The sequence below is a fragment of the Phyllostomus discolor genome, chromosome 3 (genome assembly GCF_004126475.2).
Source record: "Phyllostomus discolor isolate MPI-MPIP mPhyDis1 chromosome 3, mPhyDis1.pri.v3, whole genome shotgun sequence".
NCBI lineage: Eukaryota > Metazoa > Chordata > Mammalia > Chiroptera > Phyllostomidae > Phyllostomus > Phyllostomus discolor.
The window spans coordinates 191,178,922-191,204,700 of record NC_040905.2 but is presented as its reverse complement, the minus strand read 5'-3'; the positions used below and the strand labels follow the sequence as shown (position 1 = coordinate 191,204,700).

The 25,779-nt window shown below is 46.2% G+C and overlaps 1 protein-coding gene and 1 long non-coding RNA gene across 5 annotated transcripts in view; one reads left to right on the top strand and one right to left on the bottom strand.

The window, feature by feature from the left end:
• ABCA1 (ATP binding cassette subfamily A member 1) overlaps positions 1 to 25,779 on the top strand; it is a 120,151-nt gene that overhangs the window by 18,985 nt on the left and 75,387 nt on the right. For all 4 annotated transcript variants that reach the window (XM_036021988.1, XM_036021990.1, XM_028505370.2 and 1 more), the window contains 4 exons: positions 1,560 to 1,722; positions 12,863 to 12,956; positions 16,798 to 16,939; positions 18,484 to 18,602. In XM_036021988.1, the coding sequence (XP_035877881.1) occupies positions 1,657 to 1,722; positions 12,863 to 12,956; positions 16,798 to 16,939; positions 18,484 to 18,602 (421 nt within the window). In that variant the 5' untranslated portion in view covers positions 1,560 to 1,656. The remainder of the gene's footprint in view (positions 1 to 1,559; positions 1,723 to 12,862; positions 12,957 to 16,797; positions 16,940 to 18,483; positions 18,603 to 25,779) is intronic.
• Positions 915 to 22,384, bottom strand: LOC118499751. The gene is made up of 3 exons (XR_004902281.1): positions 22,205 to 22,384; positions 9,679 to 9,681; positions 915 to 926 (listed from the first exon to the last, which is right to left on the bottom strand). It is a non-coding gene; the product is annotated as an uncharacterized LOC118499751 (long non-coding RNA).

Genomic DNA, 25,779 nt, shown 5'->3' with positions numbered 1-25,779 from the left:
TGTCCTAGGCCACTTGAAAACGTTTTGGGATTACAGACACAAGGGCATTCTGGCTCTCCGGGCTCAGAGGCCAGTGATCCTGTAAACACCAAATTACAAAGTGACTTTGTGCCAGTTGAACTCTTCCTTGTTTTGGAGCGAGACCTTTGTGGGTCTTTGTCTTTCTGTAGGTTTGCTGAGTAAATATATCCTAAGTCTTGAGTACTTCAGAGGAATTCGTGGTTTGTTGGATTGTCAAGGAATGAATCTGAATACATAATGAGTGAATGGGTCATTCCTTCTCCCCAGATTCTGCAAATTCCCTCCATTCTTTTTTTCTCCCTAGAAGCTTTTAATCCAAGTCCTTGTTGGGTGAAGGAAAAAAGGGTAAGATCCTACTAAACTTGACCTTGCACCAAGATCTGATTTGGACGCATGGACTTTCAGTCTGCTGCTTTATTTTGTATCCACAAGTGGTGGCTACATTCTTAGCTCTTTTTTCTGTCTGTTCCTCACGTGCAATGCCCCATTCCCACCTCTGCTTCACTACAGAGCACGATGGTGAACTGAGCCATTTTAGAAGTAAAGCTGGTTTCCGGTTTCTGCTGAGGGTTCATGACTACCAAGTGCCAGCAGGGCCTTGCTTTAACCTGTGTATCCCTCCCTTTCTCTTCCACTTTCCATTTTTCTGCCCCTCCCCCCAACTTTAACTTTCGTATGACTACTTGGAATTATTCCAGCATTAAATAAATACAGTTGTGGAGTAGGCAGTGAGGACGCACAGAAATGTCGTATCCCCTGTTCCTAGCGTGGCTGAACAGTCCTCCAAGGAGGCACCTGTGACACCTGACAAGAAGCAGCTGGCCCCTCTGTGCAGGTGCAGATGGAGCAAGGCCAGAGGGTACAGATGTCTGGACAGTGGGAGCTTGTCAGTTTCACAGGTGATGCTCCCCACCTGCCTCTGCCGACTTGTTTCTCCATGGGACGCTGTTTTCCTTCCACAGACACACATCACTGGGGTTGTCCTCAAACCCTAGGAGCCAGGTGTCGTAGCGTTTCCTTGGTGGTTATCCCCAGTCATCTAAGGCACACAGTGGCTTTCCAGATTGGGAGACTGCTTTCCCAGGGGTGCCGTTTATCATGTGAATGACTCAACTTTGCAGCCAGGTGATAGCATGGTCTGCAGAGAATTTCAGGGAATAGCAAAAATGACTCCAGGTTTGAGGCCAGATGTGTGAATGCTGCTGACATTTTATGGGAGGGGAGGCAGGCCTCTGGGATTCTGGTATACCACTTCCAACCTCAGCGTCTTGACCACCTCACCTCGCTCACTTAAAGCTGTTTTCGTAAAGGTAATTTTCATTCCCAAATGGTCACAGCAGTGCAGCTAAAATGAATCCCTGTTGACTGGAGAAGGCTGAGGCCGGAAGTCTAGGACTCATGCCTGTTGAGAAGCAGTCATGATGCAGACCTGGGATCGAGGTCTCAGGTGAGGGGGCTGGAGCAACAGCCCTCATTGGCCTGTGTCTGGCTTTGCAGCAGTAACTGACAGCTCTCTCTCTTCCTGCTTTATCTTTCAGTTAATGACCAGCCACAGCGTCCCTGCTGTGAGCTCCGGCCACTGCCTCCACGATTCCCAGTCACACTCAGGTTGCTGTGGGCGCCAGCTGAGGGAACATGGCTTGCTGGCCTCAGTTGAGGCTGCTGCTGTGGAAGAACCTCACTTTCAGAAGAAGGCAAACAGTAAGCTTGGGTTTCTCGGGGGTGGGGCGGGGGTTCTCCCATGTGTTTCTTCATGGTTTTGAGTTGGGGATTGGAGGAGGGAGGAAAGAAAATCATCTTGTTTTTCTCAACGCGATGGAACGAACGTGGCTCTGGTGGCTCTATCACTTATCACTGAAGGCAGGTTTGCAACCAGGCAGAAATGTTAGCTTTGATTTGTGCTACGTTCTGACCTCCGGAATCTGGTGCAGACACCTTTGACCATCCCACCGGCTCCTTTCCCTGCAGCCACAGGGGCCATCTGGCTCTCCAAGAGCACCTACTGCTGGGCCCCTGGATGTCTGGGGGCATGGGAATGAAGTGAGCTAATCGCCCAGCTTATAGAAAGACAGAATCTTTTAGTGTCAGTGTGGACTCTCTCAGTTTGGACTGCAAGCCTGGAGGAAAATAAGCCAGAGACTTGTTTTTATTTCTGTGGAGGGTTTTAAGCCATTCACTCCCTGGATGGCACAGGAATTCTTGGGGTAGTCCTGAGAAAATCATCTTTAATGTGCAGGTGAATGAATGGTATTTTTCGTTGGAGGCTATAAGACACGGTGAACTTCTGGAAGCCCAGATGCCAGCTCTTTGCTTCTCTATCTCTGAACTCTCTTAGAAATCACATCTAGCCTCCTGAGTTCAGCTGTGCCTCTCTGTAGCTGGCTGCTGAATCTGTTTGCTGCCCTTCTTTTTTTCCTGAATTCTGAGCCTGCATCCCCACTTGGCTGTCTTAACAAAGCTTAACATATCTGTAGCCAAAAATGATCATTTTTTTCTTAGACTCAAAGAGCTATAAGGGACCTCGGAGATAAATTAATTTAGTGTTTCTCAAATTATAGTAATGTTTGGACCTTTTTTAAAGGAACAGAAATGTTCAAAGAATGCAAATGTCCCTTTGCATTCACCAAATATCTTTTTATTATAATGTTACTTAATCTATATATGTGAAACTAGATACAAACCTGATTGTTAATGCTATTATATAACCGTATGATTCATAATGCTTATAAATTTAATGCAAACAAGATTGCAAAATCAATACAATTCAAACGATTGTAGTAAGACAGCTCACACTGTGTAGCTGAAACCAAATCCAAGCAATAACATGCACATGGCAGTGGACGCTGAGGTGCCATCCTTCTGCATTTGGATCGTCTGTGTTCTAAGCATTCAGTTCTCCAACCGTTCTTCCCATGACCTTCATGTGATACCATTTCACTTTCGCTTGGACCACTGGTCTCATCATTCATAAAGCACATCTGCATCTGTTCCTTTCTCATTAGTCTGCCACAGTTACGTTGGTGCCAACACAATCAAGCACAAATAGAAACTTAGGCTTTGAAATCTTGTGCCAAAACTTGTTATGAAGTAGGCATGTAGAAAATTCAGATATGTTGATTCTGATTTGTGTAGATAACCATGGAAGTGAAAACACAGAATGGTTAAGATGCTCACAAGGAACTCATGTAATCCATCAGGAATACATACGCGTGCACCCAAACATGTGCACGCGCGCACACACACACACACACACACACACACATACAGATTTCAGTTTGAGAGACAGTATTTTGTTCAGCTCTTCATGTTACTTGTGGGGGCCTGAATCCCAAGATCATTAATGAGAGAGCAGGAACTAGAATCTAGGTATCTAACATCCTACCTGTCTTAGTAATAATAATAATAATGGTAAAATATAAAACCTGACATTATGTAAGGAAAGCAAACACCTAGAATGAGCTTCCCTGTGCTAGGCACTAAATAGTGCGATATTAACTGGATTAATCTTTTTCTGACTCCATGAAGTACTCTTATTACCTTGTTATAGCTGGCGTGGTTAAGTAGTTTGTCTGGGGTTCATAGAAGCACATGTAGGGTTCAAATGCAGACCATCTGACTCTAGAGTTGGTATTCTAAACCACTATGTCAAAATGCTTTTCAGTGCTTTCTTTTTTTTTTTTTTATCCTTTGTCTCGAGATCTTGAAGTTTCTGACTTCTTCATCCTTTCTCCTGCTTTCCATGGCTTTTCCCAGGTTCTGGTGTCCTGAGTCCAAATTCATCTCCCATCTTCATTTCTTAGCTACCATGTGGTCCAGGTCTCCTGCCTCTTCTCATCCTGGTTATAACAGCCCACATGGTAGGAAACTATTCCTGCTGTGCTGTTGTCTGTTGACCAATGAGTAGTGGAAAGAATCATATCATCTTGGCAGTGATAGAGACCTTAAGAGCAGGACAGTCCAGAGCCTCTCCTTTTACAGATAAGGCTACTGAGGCACAAAGCAGAGAAGGAATTTCCCCAGGGTCAGCCAAGAAATCGGTTCTGGAACAGGATGTGGGGGTTGGGGCATTCTGGTTGGGCCAGTCTCCACTGTTCCTGAGCTTGTTGCTTCTTGCTCATTATAGCTCGTGGGTTTGCAAAGAGTTAAGATGGGAGAGACAGGCAGGCTTGGCCAAAGGCAATTGTGGTCTTGTGGCAGAGTTTCTGTTGAAGGAGGAAGTAGGGACACAACTTCCTGACACCAAAGGACTTTTCTTGATGATATGTCAACTGCCTGCTAGTTTGTCCTGGGGACCTCCCTTCCTGATTTCTAAAGGAAATGTATTTTGCTGAACGAGAAAGGTGGTTTATTTCAGGTTGCTGGTGCCTAGATTGTCAGAGTCAGAAAGATCTGGCCTGCCCCCCTTACAGTTGACAGTTGAATTTCCTGGTGACCTTACAGGCACAGGCTCTTCTTAGCAAGCTTTGCTTTTTCTGCTCTAAAGGTTTAATGTCTCTGGACCTTAAGTTCTGACTAGTAGCTGCTTCCCAATGCACCTGGCGTGGGATTCTGGGTTATGTTGTTGAACAGTGGAACCTGCTAAGGGTTTTGGTGCCACTTTGTTAGCTCACATAGTCAGAACCAGTCAATGTACAGAAAATCATTGCTCGTTTCCCTTCTTCTGAGATCCTGGAGTCTGCACGTGGCCCCAGAGCCTGGCATCTGGGATATGTTAAATAAGTATTTGCTGAATGAGTGGTGAATGCATTAAATGAACCTATTAGTTTGCAGGTCTCAAGGAGGCTTCCTTGCTCAGGAGTCAGGAAGAACAAAGAGAACATGTAAAAGCCAGAGCAACCCCATTGAAAGGGGGCTGCTGGCCCTTTCACTGTGTGTCCTTGTTTGCTGGTGAATCCTGGGGACCTCTCTCTGGTGCCCACACTGCGCAGGCTCATGGGGACCATCAGCCAGGACTAACTTTCCGCTCTTCTCGTTGGGCAAAGAATTCATTGAAACTGAGTTGCGAAAGTTGGGTGCAAAGCTCAGTTTGGGTCCAAAGTAACAGTTAACTAGTGTGGGTGGCACGTATTCAGCACAAACAGGACAGGAAGGGCGAGGGGCTTCAGAGTTTCAGGATCCTCACCTGGTTTTAGGATGAGCCAGAGGCCAAGGTCCCTGTGGAGCCGATGGAACAGAGTGTGGCTATATCACTTGTTTTTTCCTTTGCTGTTAAATATTTTCTCAATTAGATCTGACTAGCCATAAGGCTGGGAAAATAGAGAATTCTATTTTGTTGCGTAAATTAGAGTATTGGTATTTGGGCATTGTTTAATGACAGGAATAAGCTGTCAAAAATTAAAACTCTTTAAGAGCCATTGGAGAGTTCTACAGAATAGATGAAAACTTCCCTCTCCCCTCCCCATTTCCATTTTCCCCTGACACACTTCTTCCCTGTTCTTAGCCCTGGCCTGGAAGTGATGGTTCAAATCCAGATAATAATTCTAATTATTATCGAATTCTAATTCACTTCTAACTCCAGGTTGGCCACCATATGCCAACGGATTCAGGGAAACCCTCTTCTATGGACTGAAGAACGTTAGAACAAATAGCCATTTATTGTTTCATTTGGGTCAATATTGACTGAGCATCACTGCCTGTGGGGCAGTCATCTGAGTACATAACGAACCAGATGAACCAGGTAGACATGATTCCTGCCCTTACAGGACTTGCAGTTTAGTGAGAGAAGCAGATATGAACCACGTGATCACACAAGTAAAAATAATAACATACTGTGATGTGTCATGAAGAAAAATAACCCAGACCAGCTGTGGTACTGTGTTAGGTACTACCAGGCTGTGGATAGGGACTTAATTTAGAATGGAGGGTCATGACATTCAAGCCGTGAACCCTGAAGTTCCAGCAGTAGTTTAGGCAGGGGAATATCAGGAGCCCAAAGACCGAGGGCATTGTTCACAGGCAGGGCCAGATCGTGCAGGACTTGGCGTTTGGAGTAGGGCAGTTGCGTTTTCTTTTCTGTGCAGAAGGCGCCTCTGGGGCTCAGATTGTATGTGGTCCTTGGCACTGAGAGGACTTGAGTGAGGATAGCCTAAGGGGACAACTGAACTCATTACCTTCATGGGTTCCATTTTGTGCTGTTTCCTTCTTTCATTTAACATTATTTGGTGTGTCTGTTCCCATATTTCCAAATAATCGTCATATTCATAATGATGATTCTCCGTATATAGACTGCATTTTGTAGTTTTGAGAGTACTTTTGTATCCATTATCTTGATTTTCACGGCAATCCTGAGAGGTGTGCACTGCCGTTCCTGTCTCCCAGTGAAGAGAGTATTATAGCTTAGTAAGGTAGTTAGGTTAGAGGAAGTGCTGAATCTTTTGGTCCCAAATTTACTCTGGGCTGATTCCACTGACATTATTGGTAGCTTTATAGTAATAAAGTATAGATCAGTATAGATTTTATTTTATAAGTTCATACTCTGTTGCCAACATGTAGATTGTTTTCAGTGTTTGCTGTTACAAATAAATTACCATAAAGATTTTATACATCTAGCCTTTTCATCCTTTTGTATTACTTCCTTAAGCCAGAATCTCAGGAGTACAATTATTAGGTCAAAGGGAAATGGCCCCTGAAGTCTGTGATCAGATGTCCTTCCAAAGGATTAAACTAATTTAAAAAACCACCATCAATGCATGATTATATAGTTTTAGGGGGAGGGCAGGTCTGATTTTAAAAATGGTTTTTCTCTCCAGCATTTCTCTGGTCTGAGCTTAAAGATGTCACTTCAGTTTACACAGACCTAATTAAAGTGTATAGTTAGTTTCAGGGATGGGCCTAACACTAATTTTTCTTTCATTCATATCATGTCATTCCAGCAGCTTTTATTAAACAGTGATTCCTTTTCTAGTTATTTTGGGGACATTTATCAAAATCTTATGTCTTTAGGGAGCTGTTTGGAGGTTATTTATTTCGTCATTTGCTAAGTATTTTTTATTTTGATGCTAATACAGCACAGAGTGTGCTGTTACTTTGAACATGCCGAGATCTGGGGTAACTCATTGTCCCAGTTTTACTCTTTGTGACAATATGGGTGGACCTGGAGAACATTACACTAAGTGAAATAAGCCAGTCAGAAAAAGACAAATACCGTATGATTTCACTCGTGTGGAACCTAATGAACAAACTGAACTAACAAGTAAAATAGAGGCAGACTCATGGATAGAGAGCAGGCTGACAGCTAAGGGGAGGGTGGGTAGGCGGGAAGGGGTTGAGCAGAAATGATAAAGGACTCAAGGATGGGGACAACAGTGGTGTCTTCAGGGGTGGGGGTATAAGGGAACTAAATGGTAGTTGGAAAAAAATACAATAAAAAAGTAAAAGTAAAAAAAAGACCACACTTCCTTTTTTGTCTCAGAATATACTTTGATAGTTTCATTCGTTTATTTTTCCCATTGAATCTTATTACCTTGTCAAGTTCCAAAACATATCCCTTCTCTACTTTAATGCCCCAGGGCCATTTGATGTTGTGTGCAGATATCTTTTGCTTGTCACTATCCTGGGTGGGGGTGGTCGGTGTGGCTGGTATCTAGTGAGCAGGGAACAGGGATGCCACAAACATCCTGCAGTTCGTAGGAGAGTCCCCGACAGCAGTGACCTGTCCAAAGTGTCAGTAGTGCTGCCCTTGAGGAACCCTGCGTGCTGGGATTATCCCACTGGATAGTTGAGGAAGGACGAGACGGATGTCCGAAGTGGTGCTTTGGTGCTCCCCAGAGCAGCTCAGCGTAGCTGTTCACTTAAGCATCAGAATCATTGCTTTAATACCCAGCAGTACAAGAAGGCTCCCGAGTTTCTGACTTTGGTGAGAAACACCTGTTAAAAAGTGTTCCTCTCTCCATGTCTCCATCCTTCTGGAGGAGAGATGGGGAGGTAGGTGGGTAGGTACCAACACAAGATTTAGAGGAGTTTTCTATAGGGGTTTATAAGAGTAAAGCATCAGTTTTATTCCCAAACTCTTTATGAGGGCCTTTGGTGAAGGAAAAGTGCTAAGTTTAGGGACAGGGGAGAAATCTTTGTTTAATAAGTGGAGCCAGCATGGCAGGCCTGGCAGTAGTCAAGTTCAGTTCCTACAGGGAGGCTAAGAGGACGAGAAACGCTAGATCATCCCCCTGAGCTTGGAAGGTGAATTTTGTGTTCAATGATGGAAGTCACTGTAGAGGTACAGTGTAAAAGGGCAAGGATTCAATTTTGTGTCTCAAGAGTTTTTAGCTTTTGGGGGCGTGAGCTTCGGAGGCAGTCCCTTCATTCATTCATACATGTTAGTGACTCAGGTTAACAAGGGCTTTGCAAGATCAGTAACCTAAATACTCTGGTGATAGTGCAGGGGGCATAAGGAGGTTTGGGTGCAGAGTGGCTAAGAGCAGAGCAGGGGCCCTTGAATCTGACTAGCTTTGAATCCTGCCACTGCCACTTACCAACCTTAGAGCTTTGGGCAGTTTATTAACTCTTTAAGCCTCAGTTAACTCATCTGTAAAATGAATATAATAATAGTAAGACCTGTTTAAGTGTTAGGCATTCGTATTAATATCACCCTTTTTCTTACCTCTTTTCCTGATTTGCTTCTGCCCACTCGCTTCAGGAGCTGAAAATGATTTGTATGATTTTCTTTGTTCCCTTTGCTGACAGTGCCATGGGGAAAATGCATTCGCTTTTTTCAGTCAACCAACATATTTTGAGCATCTCTTCCCTACAGGGTCCTAGATGTGGGGGCTGCAGAGGTGGCCAGGACTATAAGGCTTAATTCATTGGGTCAGATCAGTGCCCAGGAGGGCTAGTGAGTGACAGACTAAGTGGCCATCTTAAAAGTTGTATGTCCCAAACATGGTTCTGTCAGAAACTGGAGAATATTATGCTACGTGAAATAAGCCAGGTGGTGAAAGACAAATACCATATGATCTCACCTATAATAGGAACCTAATGAACAAAACAGACAAATGAACAAAATAGAACCAGAGCCATGGAAACAAGGAGCAGGCTGACAGGGACAATGAGAGCGGGGTGCAGAGGGGGGTGAAGGAGGAAAGAAGGGGAAGGGTCTAGTTAAAGAACAAGTATAAATGACCATGACCCATGGATGTGGACAACAGGGTGGGGATTGATTGACTGGTTGAGGAGGGCGGGGAGGTGGGGCGGCCAGGGGGAATTGGGACAACTGTAATAGAATGACAATAAACAAAACAAAACAAAAATAATAAAACTAAAAAAAATGAATGCAAAAGGACACATATAGGGGTCAGTAGATCTGAGTCCCAGTGCTGGTGGGCTCTCCTACCAGGCTATGGCTCATAACCTTGTAGAACCTTAGTTTCTTTACTTTTGAAATGGTAATGATACAACCTACCTCACAGAGTTATTGTGAGAATTAAATATCAGAGATGAGATGTAAAGCATTCCTGGTACACAGTAGGTGCTCAGTATTGGCTGTGACTCTAACAAATCTATGGGCCATGAGTACATTTTACCTGTATGGAACACTCTGTGTTTTTTGACCATGCCACCTAGTAGAGTCATCTCCCACCTGGACCTCATACTGCATCAGATAGAATTTTATGTGGCCTCTGGGGTTGAAAGGAACTGGCCACTAATCTCAGCCCTGCCACTGACTAGCTCTGTGACCACCCGTCCTTGAAGATTTGGCCTTGACACATATGAAAGGGAGACAACAATGGTTCCCACATCACAGGGTTGTCCTAAGGCTTTAATGAAATAATCCATATGTAATGTGCCTACTACATATTGGCCTTGAAATGAATGGGAGCTCCTATTTATCCTGAAAGTACAAATCGTAGCTTCAGAGCTTCAAGGTTGGTGACAATCTTACGCTCTTCGTTTAATTGTTTTTCTGAGGGTATTATTCTTTTCTGAATTCATCCACAGTTACGCCATTTTAAACAAGTTTTATTCCTGTCTGTTAATATTTGTGATTTTATTTAGCTGTAAGCTGCGAATGGATACAATTTTGTGCTCTTTTTTCACTTAGTATTATATGGTTAATAGGGTCTGTGTTTCATAAACATTGTTGGGATGACTGCATTCTACATTGTTGAGTAGATGTATGATAATTTAATCATTTCCCAATTGCTGTGCAACTGTTTCCAGTGTTTTTCAATTATAGTGTTTCACAGAACAAGTAATTTCATACGTGTAGCTTTCGATATTTTGAATTGAGTCCTGGAGGGTCTATTCCCTGTGATACTACTTGGTCAAAGGGGATGAACATGTCTGTTGCTACATGTGGCCAAATTGCTTTCCCAAAGGGCTCAAATGATTTCCGTCTTCATTATTTTATAAACTTCAGCTTATTCTCTTACTCAACCAGGGTTTTTTAAGCTCTCATAGTACAATAGGCTTAGAGGGAAGACAGGGAACCAGGGGAGAAGCTCCTGTGTACATAGGGCCCCTGCTGTGCCAAGTGCGGATGAAGGGGGGAGTGCCTGGGGAGCTCCGCCCAGGAGGGACTGCCACTCAGTGGGTAGGGGAGGCCGGTGTCCTTTGAGAGCCTGGGGATTTCATGTGCATTGCCGCCTCTTTGGAATTATTGATAGAAATACTGAGCAAGCCCAGGCCCATCTTTGGTCTTTGAGACCCCAGTGATAGTGTGTCTTCTTTCAGAGAGGGACATACCGTATTTGTCTCTTGTTTTTGCCTGGTGTGCTATCTATAGCAAACCATTCTTCGTAGTTATATGGCAACAGTAGTTTTTAGTTCTGGAAAATTTAGGAAACACAGGACGGTATTAAAAAAACCACTCATTTTCTTATTACCTCAGGACATCCACTGTTATCATCTAGAAGTATATAGATGATATATGATATAAAAACCTTCCAAAAGGAGGGCTTTTTAAAAAAGAGGTTAATGTGGAACCGTATCAAAGGCATTTGGAAATTAAAAATTGACTGTTTAAAGTTCTAAAAATCCAACAACAAATAATAAAAAGAAACCTCAAGACAATCTGAAGCACCAGCAGTAGCAGAAAGGTTAACTTAATTAGGATCCATTCCCAGTGTGGAGTATTAAGTGGTCATTAAAATCCATATTTTAAGAGAATATTTATATCATGGAAAACACTCCCAGTGTGATACTAAGTGAAAAAGCAAAATACAAAACTATATATGATGTATAATCTCAATTTTGTAAAGAAAAAATATTTATATATACTTAGAATAAAAGATAAAAATGTTAACAGAACTATTTTGTTAGTTCACTTTCCTAGGGATTCACCTTGTAAAGTGGTATTAGGGGTGATTTATATCTATTTTTTAATTTCAACTTTTCTACAAAAAATATGTATGGACTTCTGGATCAAGAAAGGAATTCTGTTAAAAGAAAAGGGGGAGATTTCACATCGGTGTTCTCCTGGCTTTAGGGTTCTGAGGCCATAGTTGTGATTTTGTAACCCCAAGGCCCCACGACTCTTTTGGACTCGTTGGTGTTCATCCTAATTAGAATATTGGAACATAGGAGTGAAAGGAGAAAGAGATGCGAGACTTCAGGCAGTATAACTACAGACGGTCCACGACTTATGATCGTTTGTCTTACAATTTTTTGACTTTACAGTGGTGGGAAAATGATATTCATGTGGTAGAAACTATAGTTTGAATTTTGATCTTTTTCTGGGCCAGCAAAATGCCACCTGGTGCTCTCCTGTGCTGGTGGACGGGTGGCAGCCGTGAGCCACAGCTCCCAGTCCAGCACACGATCACGAGGGGCACCAGCCCCTACTCTACAGTGTATTCATTGTGGGAGATCATTTTGCACAGTGATAGGCTGATGAAAGTATTCTGAGCATGTTTAAGGCAGGCTAGGCCAAACTGCGATGTTCACTAAGTTCGGTGTATTAAATGCATTTTTGACTTCTGTATTTTCAACTAACAGTAGATTTGGAAGTTGACGTAACTCTATTGTATGGAGACGAGCATCTATAGTTGTCTGAACACCTCTGGTTCAATTAAATTATGTTTAGTGATTTCCATCCTGTCCCTGTGATTATTTATCCCCTTTTAAATCATTGAGGCAGGCTTTTCCTCTAGAGAAACCTCATTGCTTTACCCAGTGGATCGTGCTTACCTATAAGCTAAATGATTTTCTAACCAACCAGATGGTGACCAGGCCTTGCTGGGTGGAGGAGGACTTGCACTCTTCCCAGCAATTCCCAGTCCTGGTTGTGTGGCGGTCAGAGTTCTATGCGAATTTCCATCCTTCTTTGGGGCCCTCTTCTCAGCCACTCAGGGGCAACAGTGTGTGCATTTGGGGGAGCAGGGCTGGTGTGTATTTAGCACCGCAGGGCCCAGTTGCCCTGGCCCTCCTCTCTCAATAAATGGTCATTACATACCTGAAACCGTGCCAAAGCTGGGGATGCAGAGATGACTGGGACCCAGTGCTTGCCTTCAGGGTGCTCGAGCTGCAGTGAGGAAGCCAGGGACAGAAACAGATGAGTTCAAGGGCTCGGCTACTGTGGGAGCAGCACAGGAGAAGGGCTTCTAGCTCAGCCTGAGGTTTTAGTAAAGGAAGTTTTGCCTGGTTGAATCTTAAGAATGGGCAGAAATGACCAGATGGGGCAGGATAGGAAGCATCGCCCCTTTGTTAAGGAAAACACAGAGATACGGAAGAGTATGTTACAAGGTGAGAACTGTCAGCAGGAAAGGGTTAGGAGAGCTTAGGGAGCGGTGGCAGGGGCTGGAGAGGTGATCAGTTGTTTAACTTTTCTGTGGCTTTCCCAAAGCTCAGTAACATCAGACACCCATGTTGCTGTTTAACTTCACCTTGCCCTGTCTTATTTCCCATTCAGTGCCAGTTGTTGCTGGAAGTGGCCTGGCCCCTCTTCATCTTCCTGATCCTGATCTCCGTTCGGCTGAGCTACCCGCCCTATGAACAACACGAATGTGAGTATCTGAACATCCTGCCTGAGACTCACCACTGGCAAGTCACATCCAGGCAGTGGGCATGGGCTAAATTTGACCTTTCCCAAGATGCTGCCTTTAGGAAACATGGTAAAATGGTGTGGAATAGGCAAGCTAGGCGTCCAATTTTTTGATAAGGCATGAACTCAGGAAACTACTTTCAGTCCTCGTGAATGGTTATACCAGTAACTGTAATAATAGCCAATGTCTGTGTCATACATTATAAACCATTAAGGTAAAATAACCTTACAGATAGTTTAGAAAGTGGTGATTCAAAAAGGCCCTTTGGGCAGTCCCTTCCCGCCACTGTCATCTGGTCCCTGCCAGTCTTTTCCATGTGCATTCTGTCTTGGTTACACAGGTGCAAATCTTATGGAACACATAATTCTAAACAGCATTTATATAGAAATTCTCAGATTGACTTGCTATTATTTGATTGGATTCTTATAACAAACTTACATCTCAGACTTATTATCATCATTTCCTTTTTAAGTAAACTGGGGCTCAGAGGAGGGCAGGGACTTGCACAGGGTCATACACTAATAAGTGGTGACAGAGATGAAGTCAAGCCTGGACCCTCTGCCTGCCAGTCCCGTGTTTTGATGGCAGCCTTTACAGCGAGTATGGAAAATAGAGCAGTGGCCAAGAACACACGCTGGAGATGTCAGGTTACTTGGGTTTGCATCCTGGCTTCAGCCATTACTAGGTATATCACGCTGGGCGAGTGACTTAGCTTCTTGATACCTCATCTCTGTAATAAAACCTATGTTCTATTACTGTCATTATCCCATAGTCACGTCTTCCTCTGCTGGCTCTGCTCGCTGGAAGGATTGACACTACAGAAATGTCCCAGTCTGATGATCAATATTCATGTAGGAGGTTTAGCAGGAACCTCTGTTCCATTGCCCCGGTAACTTTCCCCACCATTAACCAGCTCCACCCACATCCTGCCAGCCTCATAGATTTATAGGGTACTATTCTTCATGAAAGAGATGGCTCCAGGGTCACTTCTTGGTTCTGTTCTTGGTCTGGTCAACAGCCCGTAGAGACAGTTATTTACTTGCTAGTTTGCTAGTGTGCATTCTATTCAGAGGTGGGCAAAAGTAGGTTTATAGTTGCAAGAATGCAAAACACTGAGCTTATTCTTGTATTATATATTAATATTATAACTGTACACCTACGTTTGTCCACCCCTCTATATTCAAGCCTTTAAAAACCTCACAAAACCTCTGGGGCATTCTACCAGAAGTGATTTTCAGATTTTACCATATAGGGAAAGAATATAAAATGAAATACACTCTCAATTTGTGGGCCCAGGAGATAATTCTCTCTACCCTTTTGGAACCCCAAAGATGAATGAGCAAATGCATATTTGATTTTATTTAAGAATTCATCTAAGCCCCGCTGATGTGCATGTTTCAGGAGAAACTTGGTTTTTTCATCTGCTCAGCTATTCTCTCTTAGGAATGATCATAGGTAGGCAACGTGGAGTAGTCGAAACAGGCAGACATTGGATCAGACAAGTTGGAGTTTCCTTGTCTCTGTCTCTGACACTTGCCTAGGCCGTTATCTCGAATAAGCTCTCGAATTTTAACCCATAGTTCTCTGAATCTAGACCATAGATTCTTGGAAATGTGCAATTGCTATACCTATAGAAGGCAGATAAGATTTCTGCCTTCCACCTATGCACTTCTTGCAACCTTGCCTCCTGTGCTTACTACCTTTAGGGACCTAGCTGGAAGGTGGATTGCTAAGGTGAATCTTGCAGAGGGGTCTTGTCTCTGGAAATAAAAGAATGGTGCATAATTTGTCCCCATAATCTTTCCCAGCTTGACCCAGAGCCATCAAGATTCCCATTACTTTCCTGGCTCCTGGGATTCCATTATGCTATTTGACTGTCACCCTGTGCACCCATGCGAAGTCCTTTTCCTTGCACATAAGGTGGTCACAACACATAGGGAAGGGTCATCACTTCACCCACCAAGGTATAGCCTGAAATACCTTCACCTGCTAGTGTCCTGTGCTGCCTGGACCACCACCACCCTGTCCTTGGTGCCAGAATCTCTGGGAGATTAAGGGGGAGACTCCCGTGGTCCTTCGGGTACTTGGTTGGGTTACAAAAATCTTCCCTGTATGAAGAGCAGCTGACTTAGGCATGGGACCTTGTTTGGTTTTCCTTGAACTATAAACAGGGAGATAAGGAGGTTAACTGAGTAAATGTTAAACAGGCCAGAGTCCCTGCAGAGTGGCCACAGTGATCAGATCTTGTTGCATCCTTACTTTGGATGTTGCCTCTCTGCTTTGAATATGGACAGAAGAAAAAGATAGATTCAAGTACTGCAATACTGAAATGCCATGTAGCAAGTCCTGGGTCTGGGTTAAGTTCTGGGGCAGCTCTATTAGCATATTTGCATGAAGGTAGTAAGATGAGTGAAACAGGGCTCCTGCTTTGGCGGAAGGGTATAGCTGTGAGATTTGGAGGGACACTCCAAATCTCCGCAGGACTGTAGCAGAGTGAGCAGCAGAGAGCCACCATAGTGCCTCCGTAACCCTCACAGGCCTATTCCTTGAGCCTTTCCATTCTGCTAGGCATTCTTCGTCACACTTTGCCTGTCAGAGCTCATGAAATATTCACAGCAGCTCTATGCAGTAGACTGTATTTTTATCACCTTTTACAGGTGAGGAAACTGAGAATTACAGGTTCAGCGACTTGGCCAAAGTCTGTGCTTAGTGTGTTGTGGAGACTGGATGTGAATCCCAGGTGGTCTGACCCCAGAGCCCATGGAGCTCCAGCGCTCTTTGCCACCTAGAGAGCTGTGGTTCTCAATGGTCGTTACCTCTCTGGGGTCACAGACAGCCCGGAGAACACGATGAAAGCTGCAGCCATGGCCTTTCTGTCCGAAGGAATTCACACATGCTTGGTCCTCAGGTTAAGAGCTCCTGTTCCAGGGCACATGGCACATTTGTCTCGGTATCCTCAGAAGCAGCACCCAAGGCAGACTGCTACAAGCCAAAATGTGCCTTTGACACCTTGGACTAGCCAAACACACCCAGTCATGCTCTTTGTCAGAAGCTCCTCCGTGATGAAGGCAAAGGAGAGGGAACAGATGACCTGTTGAAGGGGACTCACGGTTTCAGTGAGGGATGCAATAGCAACAACGAATGTGGCTTCACAGAGGACATCCGACCCCATGTTAGCATGTTTATTGGGTGCCTTTGAGGGGCTCGTGAGCCGGCAGAGGAGGTGACACTAATGTAGGTTTGGCCAGCAGAGGACAGTAGAGGGGATGGAGAAGGGCTAAGGTATGAAGGGGACCCACCCTTCATAGGAGGGAAGGGAAGGAGGAAAGGTAGGAGGGAAGGAGATGGACTTGGATCATGGAAAACTGGGTTCTACCCAGTCCTGCCCACTGATTCCTGCCACTGACCACGGTTTCTTGCCGAAGTTTGCTCCTTAGAGAAGGAAGGAATTGAATTGGCTTAGGTCATCCTCAGGGCCCCTCTGTGTCTCTGAAAAGTGAGGTGGGCCATGGAAGACAAACTAGGCCCTTTCTGTGTATGGTCTAATCCACCCCTCTCGCCACTTCTCCAAGGTTTGCGCCAGGAATCCCATTCTACAGATGATGTCAGGCAAATTAAGAATCGCTCTCTGGTGCCAAGTTTCCGACTCAGGTCGGAGCAGTCAGAGGTGGCAGGTCTCTGCGATACGGGGAGCGGGACAGGAAGAGTTGGGCTGGAGAGTGTATGGAACCAGCAGAGATAAAGATCAAGTCCCAAAACTGCTTCAAAGAACTAACGTTTTTCTTCTCCTCGATGTCAACAGGCCACTTTCCAAACAAAGCCATGCCCTCTGCGGGAACACTTCCCTGGATTCAGGGGATTATCTGTAATGCCAACAACCCATGCTTCCGTTACCCGACTCCCGGTGAGGCTCCCGGAGTTATTGGAAACTTTAACAAATCCATGTAAGTACCAGATCAGGTTCTCTTTCCTCTATTTGCCAGTTAGTTCTTTTCCTCCCCTTCTCAACCTCTGGAGAATTTTGAATGGTTGGATTTGAGTGAAGTTGCTTTCGGGAAGGTTTGTGTATGAAGTCTGTAGAAGGAGGATAGGGAGAATTGCTGTCAGATTTAAGATCTTCCTTTCGTACATTTCAGGAGTAATGGTGTGTAGCAAAATGCCATGTGGCTGGGGTGAAGGGGTGGGGCATTCTTCCAAAAACTGGCAGATGAGTTGGGAAGGGAAGACAAGGAGTGTGCTGGCCTCCCGGGGAGACATCTGCTCCATTGTCAGTCAGCGCACTCATGCAGCAGACAGTCAGTGTGCATGCGAACCGCCTGGCCTGGGGGCCGGGGGAGGCTGGGTAACAAGTTGTGTGCACAGGCAGGGGCCTGCCTTCCAGGAGCTCGCGGCCAAGGCCTTCTTTGTTCTCAGATCAGCTCTCTTGCTCTGTGGGGGCCTCTCACACTGCAGTGTCCCACTGTCTGGTCTCTCTCTTCCCTGGTGTGAGCTTCCTGTCAAGATGCCGCTCCCTTCATTTTTGTATTCCTGGCTCCCGACTTCAATGCCAGTTACAAGTATGGGCTTTAATAAGCATTGGTCGAATGCGCCATCGAAGATTCTTAGAATGCACAGAACTGTGGTATGAGCTAGAATGGACTGTAGGAAACATATCAAGACAGTTCTTTTTTTAAAAGAAAAGATTTGATTTATTTTTAGAGAAAGTCAGGAAGGAAGGGAGAGAGGGAGGGAGGGAAACATCAGCGTGCGGGAGAAACATGGATTGGTTGCCTCTTGCATGCCCCCACCTGGGGGGCCTGGCCAGCAACTCAGGCACGTGTCCTGACTGGGAATTGACCAGTGCCCTTTCAGTTTGTAGGACGATGCTCAGTCCACTGAGTCGTACCAGTCAGGGCTCAGGACAATTCTGAGGAAGCCGCAGCTAGGGGCAGGCAGGGCTACATTACATGGACCTGGGGCTTTGTAGCTTTTGTGGGCCCCTTCTTCCATGCAGAACTATTTATTACAAACTTTCTTGTTTAAGTGTGCCAGTCTAAAGATGAATATATTCCAGGTTGGACCCATCTTATACATATCCTGAATTTGGGTTTTTATTCTGAATTTAAGAGAAATTAAAATATTTTTGTGGACCCCAAGCGTGTCCTGAACCCTAGGTACGGTGCCCACTGTGTCTCATGGATAAGTTGGACTTGGGGGAGTGTGTGTGTGAGTGTGTGTGTGGGGGAGGGCTTCCTGGGGAGGAAGCACATGGGCTGGGCCTTGAAGGAGGTGGTAGGATCTGGTGGACACGTGGGAAAGAGTGTTTGGGGCAGGGCTGGTGGGTGGCGGTTTGGAAGCGTAGGGTGTCGGTGAAGCGGGGCTTGGGGAGCAGCTGGAGAGGAGCACCGGGCAGCCGGGCTGAGCGTGTGTACCAGGCAGGTACTTTCTGCGTGTGGGAGAAGCAGCTGGCCTAACTAGAGCTTTTGTGCTTTTCCTGTCCTCCCTGCAGTGTGTCTCGCCTGTTCTCAGATGCTCAGCGGCTTCTTTTATATAGCCAGAAAGACACCAGCATGAAGGACATACACAGTGTTCTGAGAACATTACAGAAGATCGAGAGTAACAGCTCGGGTAAGCAAAAGCCTTGCTGTGTATTGGTTTGTGATTGGAAGTTCACCTGTACCATTGAGAGAGCAACTTGGGCAGCCTGGTGCTTGTGCCTTTTAGCTCTTTCCTCCTGGCCTGTCTTCCTCTGAGGCTGGGCTGTGAGACCTTTCTGCAGGAGAAGAAACTGGGAAGACAATGAGTGTGTTGGCCTCCTTTTGGGTGACAGGAGAGAACCCCCCAGAGTGGAATGGCACAGGCCCAGGGTTAGGACAGTTAGGGGTGGTGGTGGAGGTTGCTTCCATCTTCTTTCCTTTAGAGTTGGCCATATGGTTGCAGTGAACGAGCAGATTTATAGACGGGGACACTTCTGCATATGGAAGAGCAATGAAGTTGCAATTTGGTGTGGACAAAGTGAAAGCAAACATTTCTTTCCAAAAGGAAAATACAATTCATCTTCCTTCTAGACATTTGATTTAGTACGATGGACAGTTGAACTCTGGTCTTTAAAAAGTGAACTCTTGATCCCTAATCTGATGAGTGCCAGGAATGCCATTAAGGAAGTGTCTAGGGAGCAGGCAGTTTGCTGACCGAGGCGCTGGCTGAAGAAGTCAAGGAGCAGCCTCCCACGCAGTGGCCTCCCAGGGGCCAGGGGCGTGGGAACGGTCCCCTGGGCGCAGACAACGATGCTGTGCATGGTCCGTAGAGAATTTAAAAGCAATAATGAGGCCCACAAAAGTCAGTCTACATTCTATCATCACTGTGCATCAGTGGTTGTAAACCATGTCAGTGATAAATTACTCCCCAGCTGCTGTCGCTGCCAGCTGTTGTCACTGCTCCAGGAAGGTACAAATTTCTTCTCAGTTTGGTGTTGGGAGGGCTGGGGTGAGCTGGCCTTCTGTGAAAGGCCTCCCAGTTTTTGATCCACTTGGCAAAATAAGAAATGGTGAAAAGTGTTAGTGTTTAAACCAGATTTGGATTGGAGCTCTCTCTTGGTCAGACAGAACTGTCCTTTTTCCGGCCTGGAAAAGAGGCAGTGGGCAGTGTGGGGCCTGGGAACAAAGGGAAGGAAAGCTGTGTGAATGCTGGCACGGAGGAGGTATTGCTTCACCTCAGAGAGAGGTGTGATGGTGCTTAGGGTCAGATGTGAGGTGTCCTCAGCTGGACCGCTTTTGGCTGCATGGCCAGGCCGTCTGGATGCTGCTTCCTTGCCTGGTAGGCCCCTGGTCCTGCACCTGTGTGTCTGTCCCAGCGCAGGACACAAGAGTGGGAGCAAGCACCAAGCAAAGCATCAGTCTTTCCTCATCTACCGAAGGGCACCTGCCTGGCACTGAAGAGGCAGAGCCCAGGTAATTTCTTCGACTACAAAGAGACAGTGTGGCCCAGAGGAAAGAGGAGAGAGTGTTACGATATTTTACTTGGTGGTTTTGTGGCTTTGGGAATAAGTCACTTAGGCCCTTTTGGCTTCTTGTCCATGAAACGGGGACAGCAGAAGAACCTACCCCATGCGATTTGTTTGAGGAATAAATGAGATATAACATTTCATTGCTTAAATGTTAAAATAGCATCTAACATCCAATTTCTGTCTTCCCTCTGGTTGGGTTTCAGTGTGTCTGTGTCTGTCTTGAAGTTTATCAGAAATTACAGCTGCATTCCGGCACAGAGTAAAGGGAACTCTTGCCTCCTTTGTCCTGCACCCTGCATTTCTGTTCATGTGGCCTGAGATTGCGGCAGACATTTGGGCACACACGTCCCGCTGTTGACTCAGAGTCCATGTGCCGGCAACCAAAACTGCGGAGTCTTTGAAACACTCACTATTGCAAGTTACTCGTTCTCCATTTCTGAATTGTGTGGTTCTCCTTTTCTGAATTGTGTGGAACCTAAGGAAAATACCTCTGTCTTTTCTGTTACATTTTTAGAGCCTCTATGTCATCTCATCCTATCAAACCCTGTTTTAGATTTCAGTTTTGCTGCGCACTCTATTTGCTGCGTCTTGTTGTTTGCTATTTATCAAAAACCTGTCACCTAGGTTTTTGATAAATAGCTCTTTCTGTTCTCAACCAAGTCAGGGATGACTGTGGGACCAAGGCTTGCGGTTTGGGTCAGTCCACCGGAGACTAACAGCCCCTTTGGACACTCCCACTCAGTGTCTTATAGATGCACCAACCTACATTGTCATCAATGCTCAGCTGCTGAGCTCTTGCTTCTGTGACCCAGTTGGAGAACTTACCTGGTTCTTTCCTTCAGTTTGCATCTGCTAAATCCTTTGGGCTATCCACAGATAATTTGTGCATATGGGGATGGGGGCGGTTCCCTGCTCAAATTTTCTCTTTTAGTCCGTGGTTTCCTGGGCTAGAGCATTGCTTTATTTTCACTTACTGGACGAAACTTGAAGAGGCCATCAGTTCATTTTATAGATAAATGGGCTGCTTGATTCAGTCATTCAACCCAAGGTGCTGGGCTCACTGGGGCACAAATCAAACTTGTCCCCGTCCCTGTGAAACTTCCATTGTAGACAAGAAGAGGGCAGGTGCTTTCCCGGTTTTTGCGGCCACAGGAGGGATGTCCTGGGAGTGGGAACACTCCCGTGTAGTTTTCAAGTTGATTCCCTTGTGTGAACCTACGTCAAACCTGCGGTTCCCTTCCACCAGCGCTCCCTTCTGCTGGCCTGCTCGTCTTCTAAGCGGGAAGGCCTCTCAGTTCTACAGTTTAATCATAGACAAGTCTAACTATCCTTGAAGTCATCCTAATGAGAAATCTGCATAGAAAGCCTTCCCGAGGGACCTTACTGAGTTTTCTCACCTCTGGAACTTTTTGGACATTTTATTATTTTCTTCGTAAACCTACAAACAGGCAGGTTGGGTGGGGGCTGACTCAATGCTAAGTGTGAGGAGCAGTCATCCTTCGTCCATCCCTCTCATTGCCGCAACCCAGCGGAAATATAAAAATCCTGCAGGTTTCCAGAAACTCTAGGAGAAGTGACAGGTCTAGATTTTGTTGCCGTGCGATGAAGACTGCTAAGGGGTGTTTCTCTGAGTAAGTTTTGTGTGATTTCAGGCAGCACACAGATGGCAGGCTTTACCTTTAACCCATATCAGTTGCAATGTCACGGGTATTACTGCTTAAAAGGATGTGAAATATAAAAAAAAAGTTGATTTAAAGAAGACATTTTATGTGGGTATGGTAAAACTGGGAGCCTAGTTTGTAAGTGGCTGGAGATTGGAAAATGCTGGTATAGGGGAAAGACATTTGGGCTTTGTGTTAAGATTCGTTTTGGGAATAAATCCAGCCTCCTTATGTGTGAACCTTGGGCTTGTTTTGATTCTTTCTGTCCTTCCGTTCCCCTGAGAGTGTGGGTTCACTGCCCCAAGGGTCGTTGAGCAGAACACTGGATGGAGTCTGCTCCATGACTGGTGGCGGGGGCGTGGCACATCGTTGACATGCCGTAAATCTGAGTGGGTTCCCCATCCCTTTCATTCCTGGCTGACTCTTTGGTTTCGCCAATTTGTCTGACCTCTGTGGGCCTCAACTTTCCTTGCCTCCACATTGGGGCTTTGGTAAGACAAGCCGAAAATGTTTTGTCTCGGAATGTTGATCAGTATTTGGTTGGGGGAGCACATGGGACTCACCGTATCCCCTGTACCAGGACCCCTGAGGGCAGGACTGACCCTCATTCCTGACTCTCTCCCAAGCATCAGCACAGTAGCAGGCACGGACTAAGCAGTCGGCGAATCTTTGTGGAATGATAGTGAGAAGATACTGCCTTGCCCTGACTGGTGGTATAGTTCAGTGGGTCGGGAGTCATCCTGCAGACTGAAAGGTCGCTGGTTCGATTCTGGTCAGCGCACATGCGAGCCACGTCCTCAGTTGAGGGTGTGTGCAAGAGGCAACCAATGGATGGTTCTCTCACATGTTGGTGTTTCTCCCCCTTTCATTCTCCCTCCCTTCTCCTCTCTCTAAAAATAAATAAACAAATCTTTAAAAAAGAATGAAGATGCCTGCCTTTCACAGAGATTTTAAGGGTCAAGTGAAAGTGCTGCAAAAAGTATAAAATCCTACTGTGTGTAGTTTTCAAGTCGATTCCCTTGTGTGGACCTGCATCAACAGGACTCTAAATTAATAATAATGACAGAAGTTCTTAAAACAGTCTTGGCTGTCTTTTTTTTTCACAAGGCTTATCTTCCAGAACTTTATTGGAAGGGTGGCCATGAACCCAGAGGTCTGAAGCGGATTTACTGAGAAGTGAAAAAAGATTCCCATTCATAGCCCACTTCCAAGGCCCACGTAGGGTTCTTAGCAATCAAAAATTGCCAAAGTAGGATTTTAAAAAATATTATTTTTCTTAAAGCAAGCCCCCCAAATTTGTGCCTGCCAGAGGTACTGGGGAGAGAGAGAGAGCGAGAACTGCTTCCTTCTTCACCCTCCTCCTCTGCTCTGCCCCTCAGCCTCTCACCACCCAGCCCGCCTGACCCCACGGTGGTGAATCTGGCAGACTAGCCGGAGCTAAGGCCTCCCAGATGGGGCTGGTGTCGCTTTGTCAGGACTGGGCTGGAGAAGGAGGTGTCCCTTTGCTTCTTTGTTTTTACTGCTTTTTGAGCTACTTGACTGCATCACTTTGTGTTACCTGACGAGCTCATTAGCCTGAACATTCTGCTCAGACATCCGCTTTGCCCCAGTGCCTTGCTTCCTTCCCAAATCCTTCATCTCTAGGCGGTACCACGGACCCAAGCCCCTCCCGAGTTTGCACCATATGTAGTGGTCAGGGTTCCCTATTGGCTGGAAATGGGAAGGCTATGTCCTGGGGCTGAGCCTCTTGCTATCCTTGGGTGGACCATGCTGCACATCTCCTCTTTGGAGTTCCCCAGCTCCCCCTCTGTTCCCCATGCCCAAGGTGGCTGGGCTCTTGTCCACTGTGGCATCCTGTGGCTGTTCCCTAAGCATCACTGTTGCGTAGGGCTGGTGAGGGACAATTCCTGGGTGTGCGAGGGTGCTGTGAGCATTTTCTGTCTTTATCAGTTGGGGTCTGGCCCAGCGGGCAGAGCCGTGGGTTCTGTGGTGGGGCCAGAATGCAGATCCCCAGTCTTCCCTGTTCAGGGGCCTCAGCAGCTTCCATCCTCAGCCATGATTTTAGCTCTCCAGGTGTCAGGCCCTGTCCCAAACTATAGCCACACCAACACCTTTTAACAGAAACCCTGTACATGCTCTGTGGGAATTCAGGAGATGATTTTCCAGGCCTGCTAAATGAGGCCAGGCCAGCTAGGTGAGGAGGGATGGCTTTCAGCCTGTACGTAAGGCTGCCACATTATACATTTTGGTGCTTCCATGCACAGCACGGTCCACGTGAATGGCACTTCCCATGAGAATGGTGCTTCTGAAGTCAGGTAGTGCACAGCCGACGTGGCTGTTTGCCGTGGCCTAGAGGACTTGATCTCAGCCTCCTACACTGAGGACTAGGGTTACAACTGGCCTCCCATAGCCCTCAAATAGGGCTTTCTGAAATGCTTTCTGTCCAGGATGTAGGGTCCTCTGAAGCTTATAATAACTTAGCCAGGAAAGAACAAGGAAGAACTTAGGGCATTTTGTGGCTTGGCTGGTGCTGTCCCTTTGGAGGACATCCCACATCACTGAAGTCAAGGTTGGAAAGGGGAGGGACCGGAGGAAACATCCAGGGCAGCCCCGCGTGCATCCTGACGTGCTGGCTGGGGTCTTGAGCTTTCCCATCCCTTCGGCTGGGTTTCTGCATGTCAGGGGTGTGCCTGACATTTTCGGTATTTTCATGGTTCAGATCTGGCTTGTTTGGCCTGTGCTCTGTAAGACTTTTGTGAAATAAGTCCTGAGGGTGATGCTGGAATTTATTTAGGGGAAAGGGTCACAACTTCCTGGCTGTTGGATTACTGGTAATACTGAGAACTAACTGTGGACCTTCGATTCTGCCTTGATCTTTGACAATCAAAAAGCATGATCCCCAGAGGGCAGGGCAGGCCCCAGTGACATGGCGGTGTCATTGGCTGTGGCGGAGTGTGGAGGGAAGGAGATGTAAAGTTACCATCTTGTAAACATCCACCGGGCAGCACAAATTAGTGTTGACTTTGAACAGACTTGGCAGCCAGACTGCCTTGGTTCAAACCTTGCCCTGCCGCCTCCCATCAGGTCCTTCCATAACATTTCTGTCTCTCGGGTTCCTCGAAGTGGAGATATTAACAGAACCTCTCTTAGACGTATTGTGGGGAATGCGCACGCTAATGACGATAAAGCATTTAGTCTGGTGTCTGGCACGTAAGACGTACCAGACTTGTACTTTAGTTCACTGTATTTTCATGAGCATCATGTGAAGTAGGGAATTTTGTTCCTTTTGATGCGCCTGAAGGAGCTGACGTTCAGAGAGGCTAAGTAACTTGCCCAAGGTAGCACAGCTGGCAAGAGGCAGGAAGAGGGCTACAACTTCAGTCTTTCATACTCTGCTATTGCCGCGTCCTAAAGAGGGGCAGCCCACTGTAGCCAGAAGCATCTCTAAGGTTACAGGATGGGATGGAATCAGAAAGGAGACAAGGGGGCTTCCCAAAGAGAAATGCCGGGCTTGCTCCACTTCCGGGCTTCGTGGGCAACAGGCATGGGTGGAACGTTCCCCGAGGCCCGTCCGGAATGAATGTCCTGTGACTCACAGCCACATCTCCCCCCTTGCCCCAACCCTGTCTTCCCCACCCCCTGAGCAGCCGCTGATGTTGAGGCTGCAGCCTCAGCTTTGTTTTTTGCCTGTGTGGGCCCTTTGTGTGCCATCTCCTTGGAAGAGCTGATGACATGTATCAATATTACATCATCGAACTGGAAATTGCTTTAAGTCTTTGGGTGATTGCAGTTCATTTCCTGTACGTACGTGTCAAAAGTTCTGATTCAGGGTCATAGGGTTTTATATTTTGAAACCTTCCCGCCTAACGTGAGAGAGTTTTCCCAGACCTGTCTGGGCTGGACAGGCTGGACCCCAGAGCCCAGGCCACTGGTTTTCATCCAGGACAGGGGCTGCTCCCAGCCAGGCCGTAATCAGGTGGCTGCCAGGCCGCAGCGAGCGCTGTGTTGAAATATTGCTTGAACTGAGTCAAGTCAAAGGTCAGCTTTACCCAGGCGAGAATAGAAAGCACAAGTGCACTTGACCACAGGACAGCTTGTTCCCCACAGTATCGGACAGCCTTCCAGCATTTGGATGGTT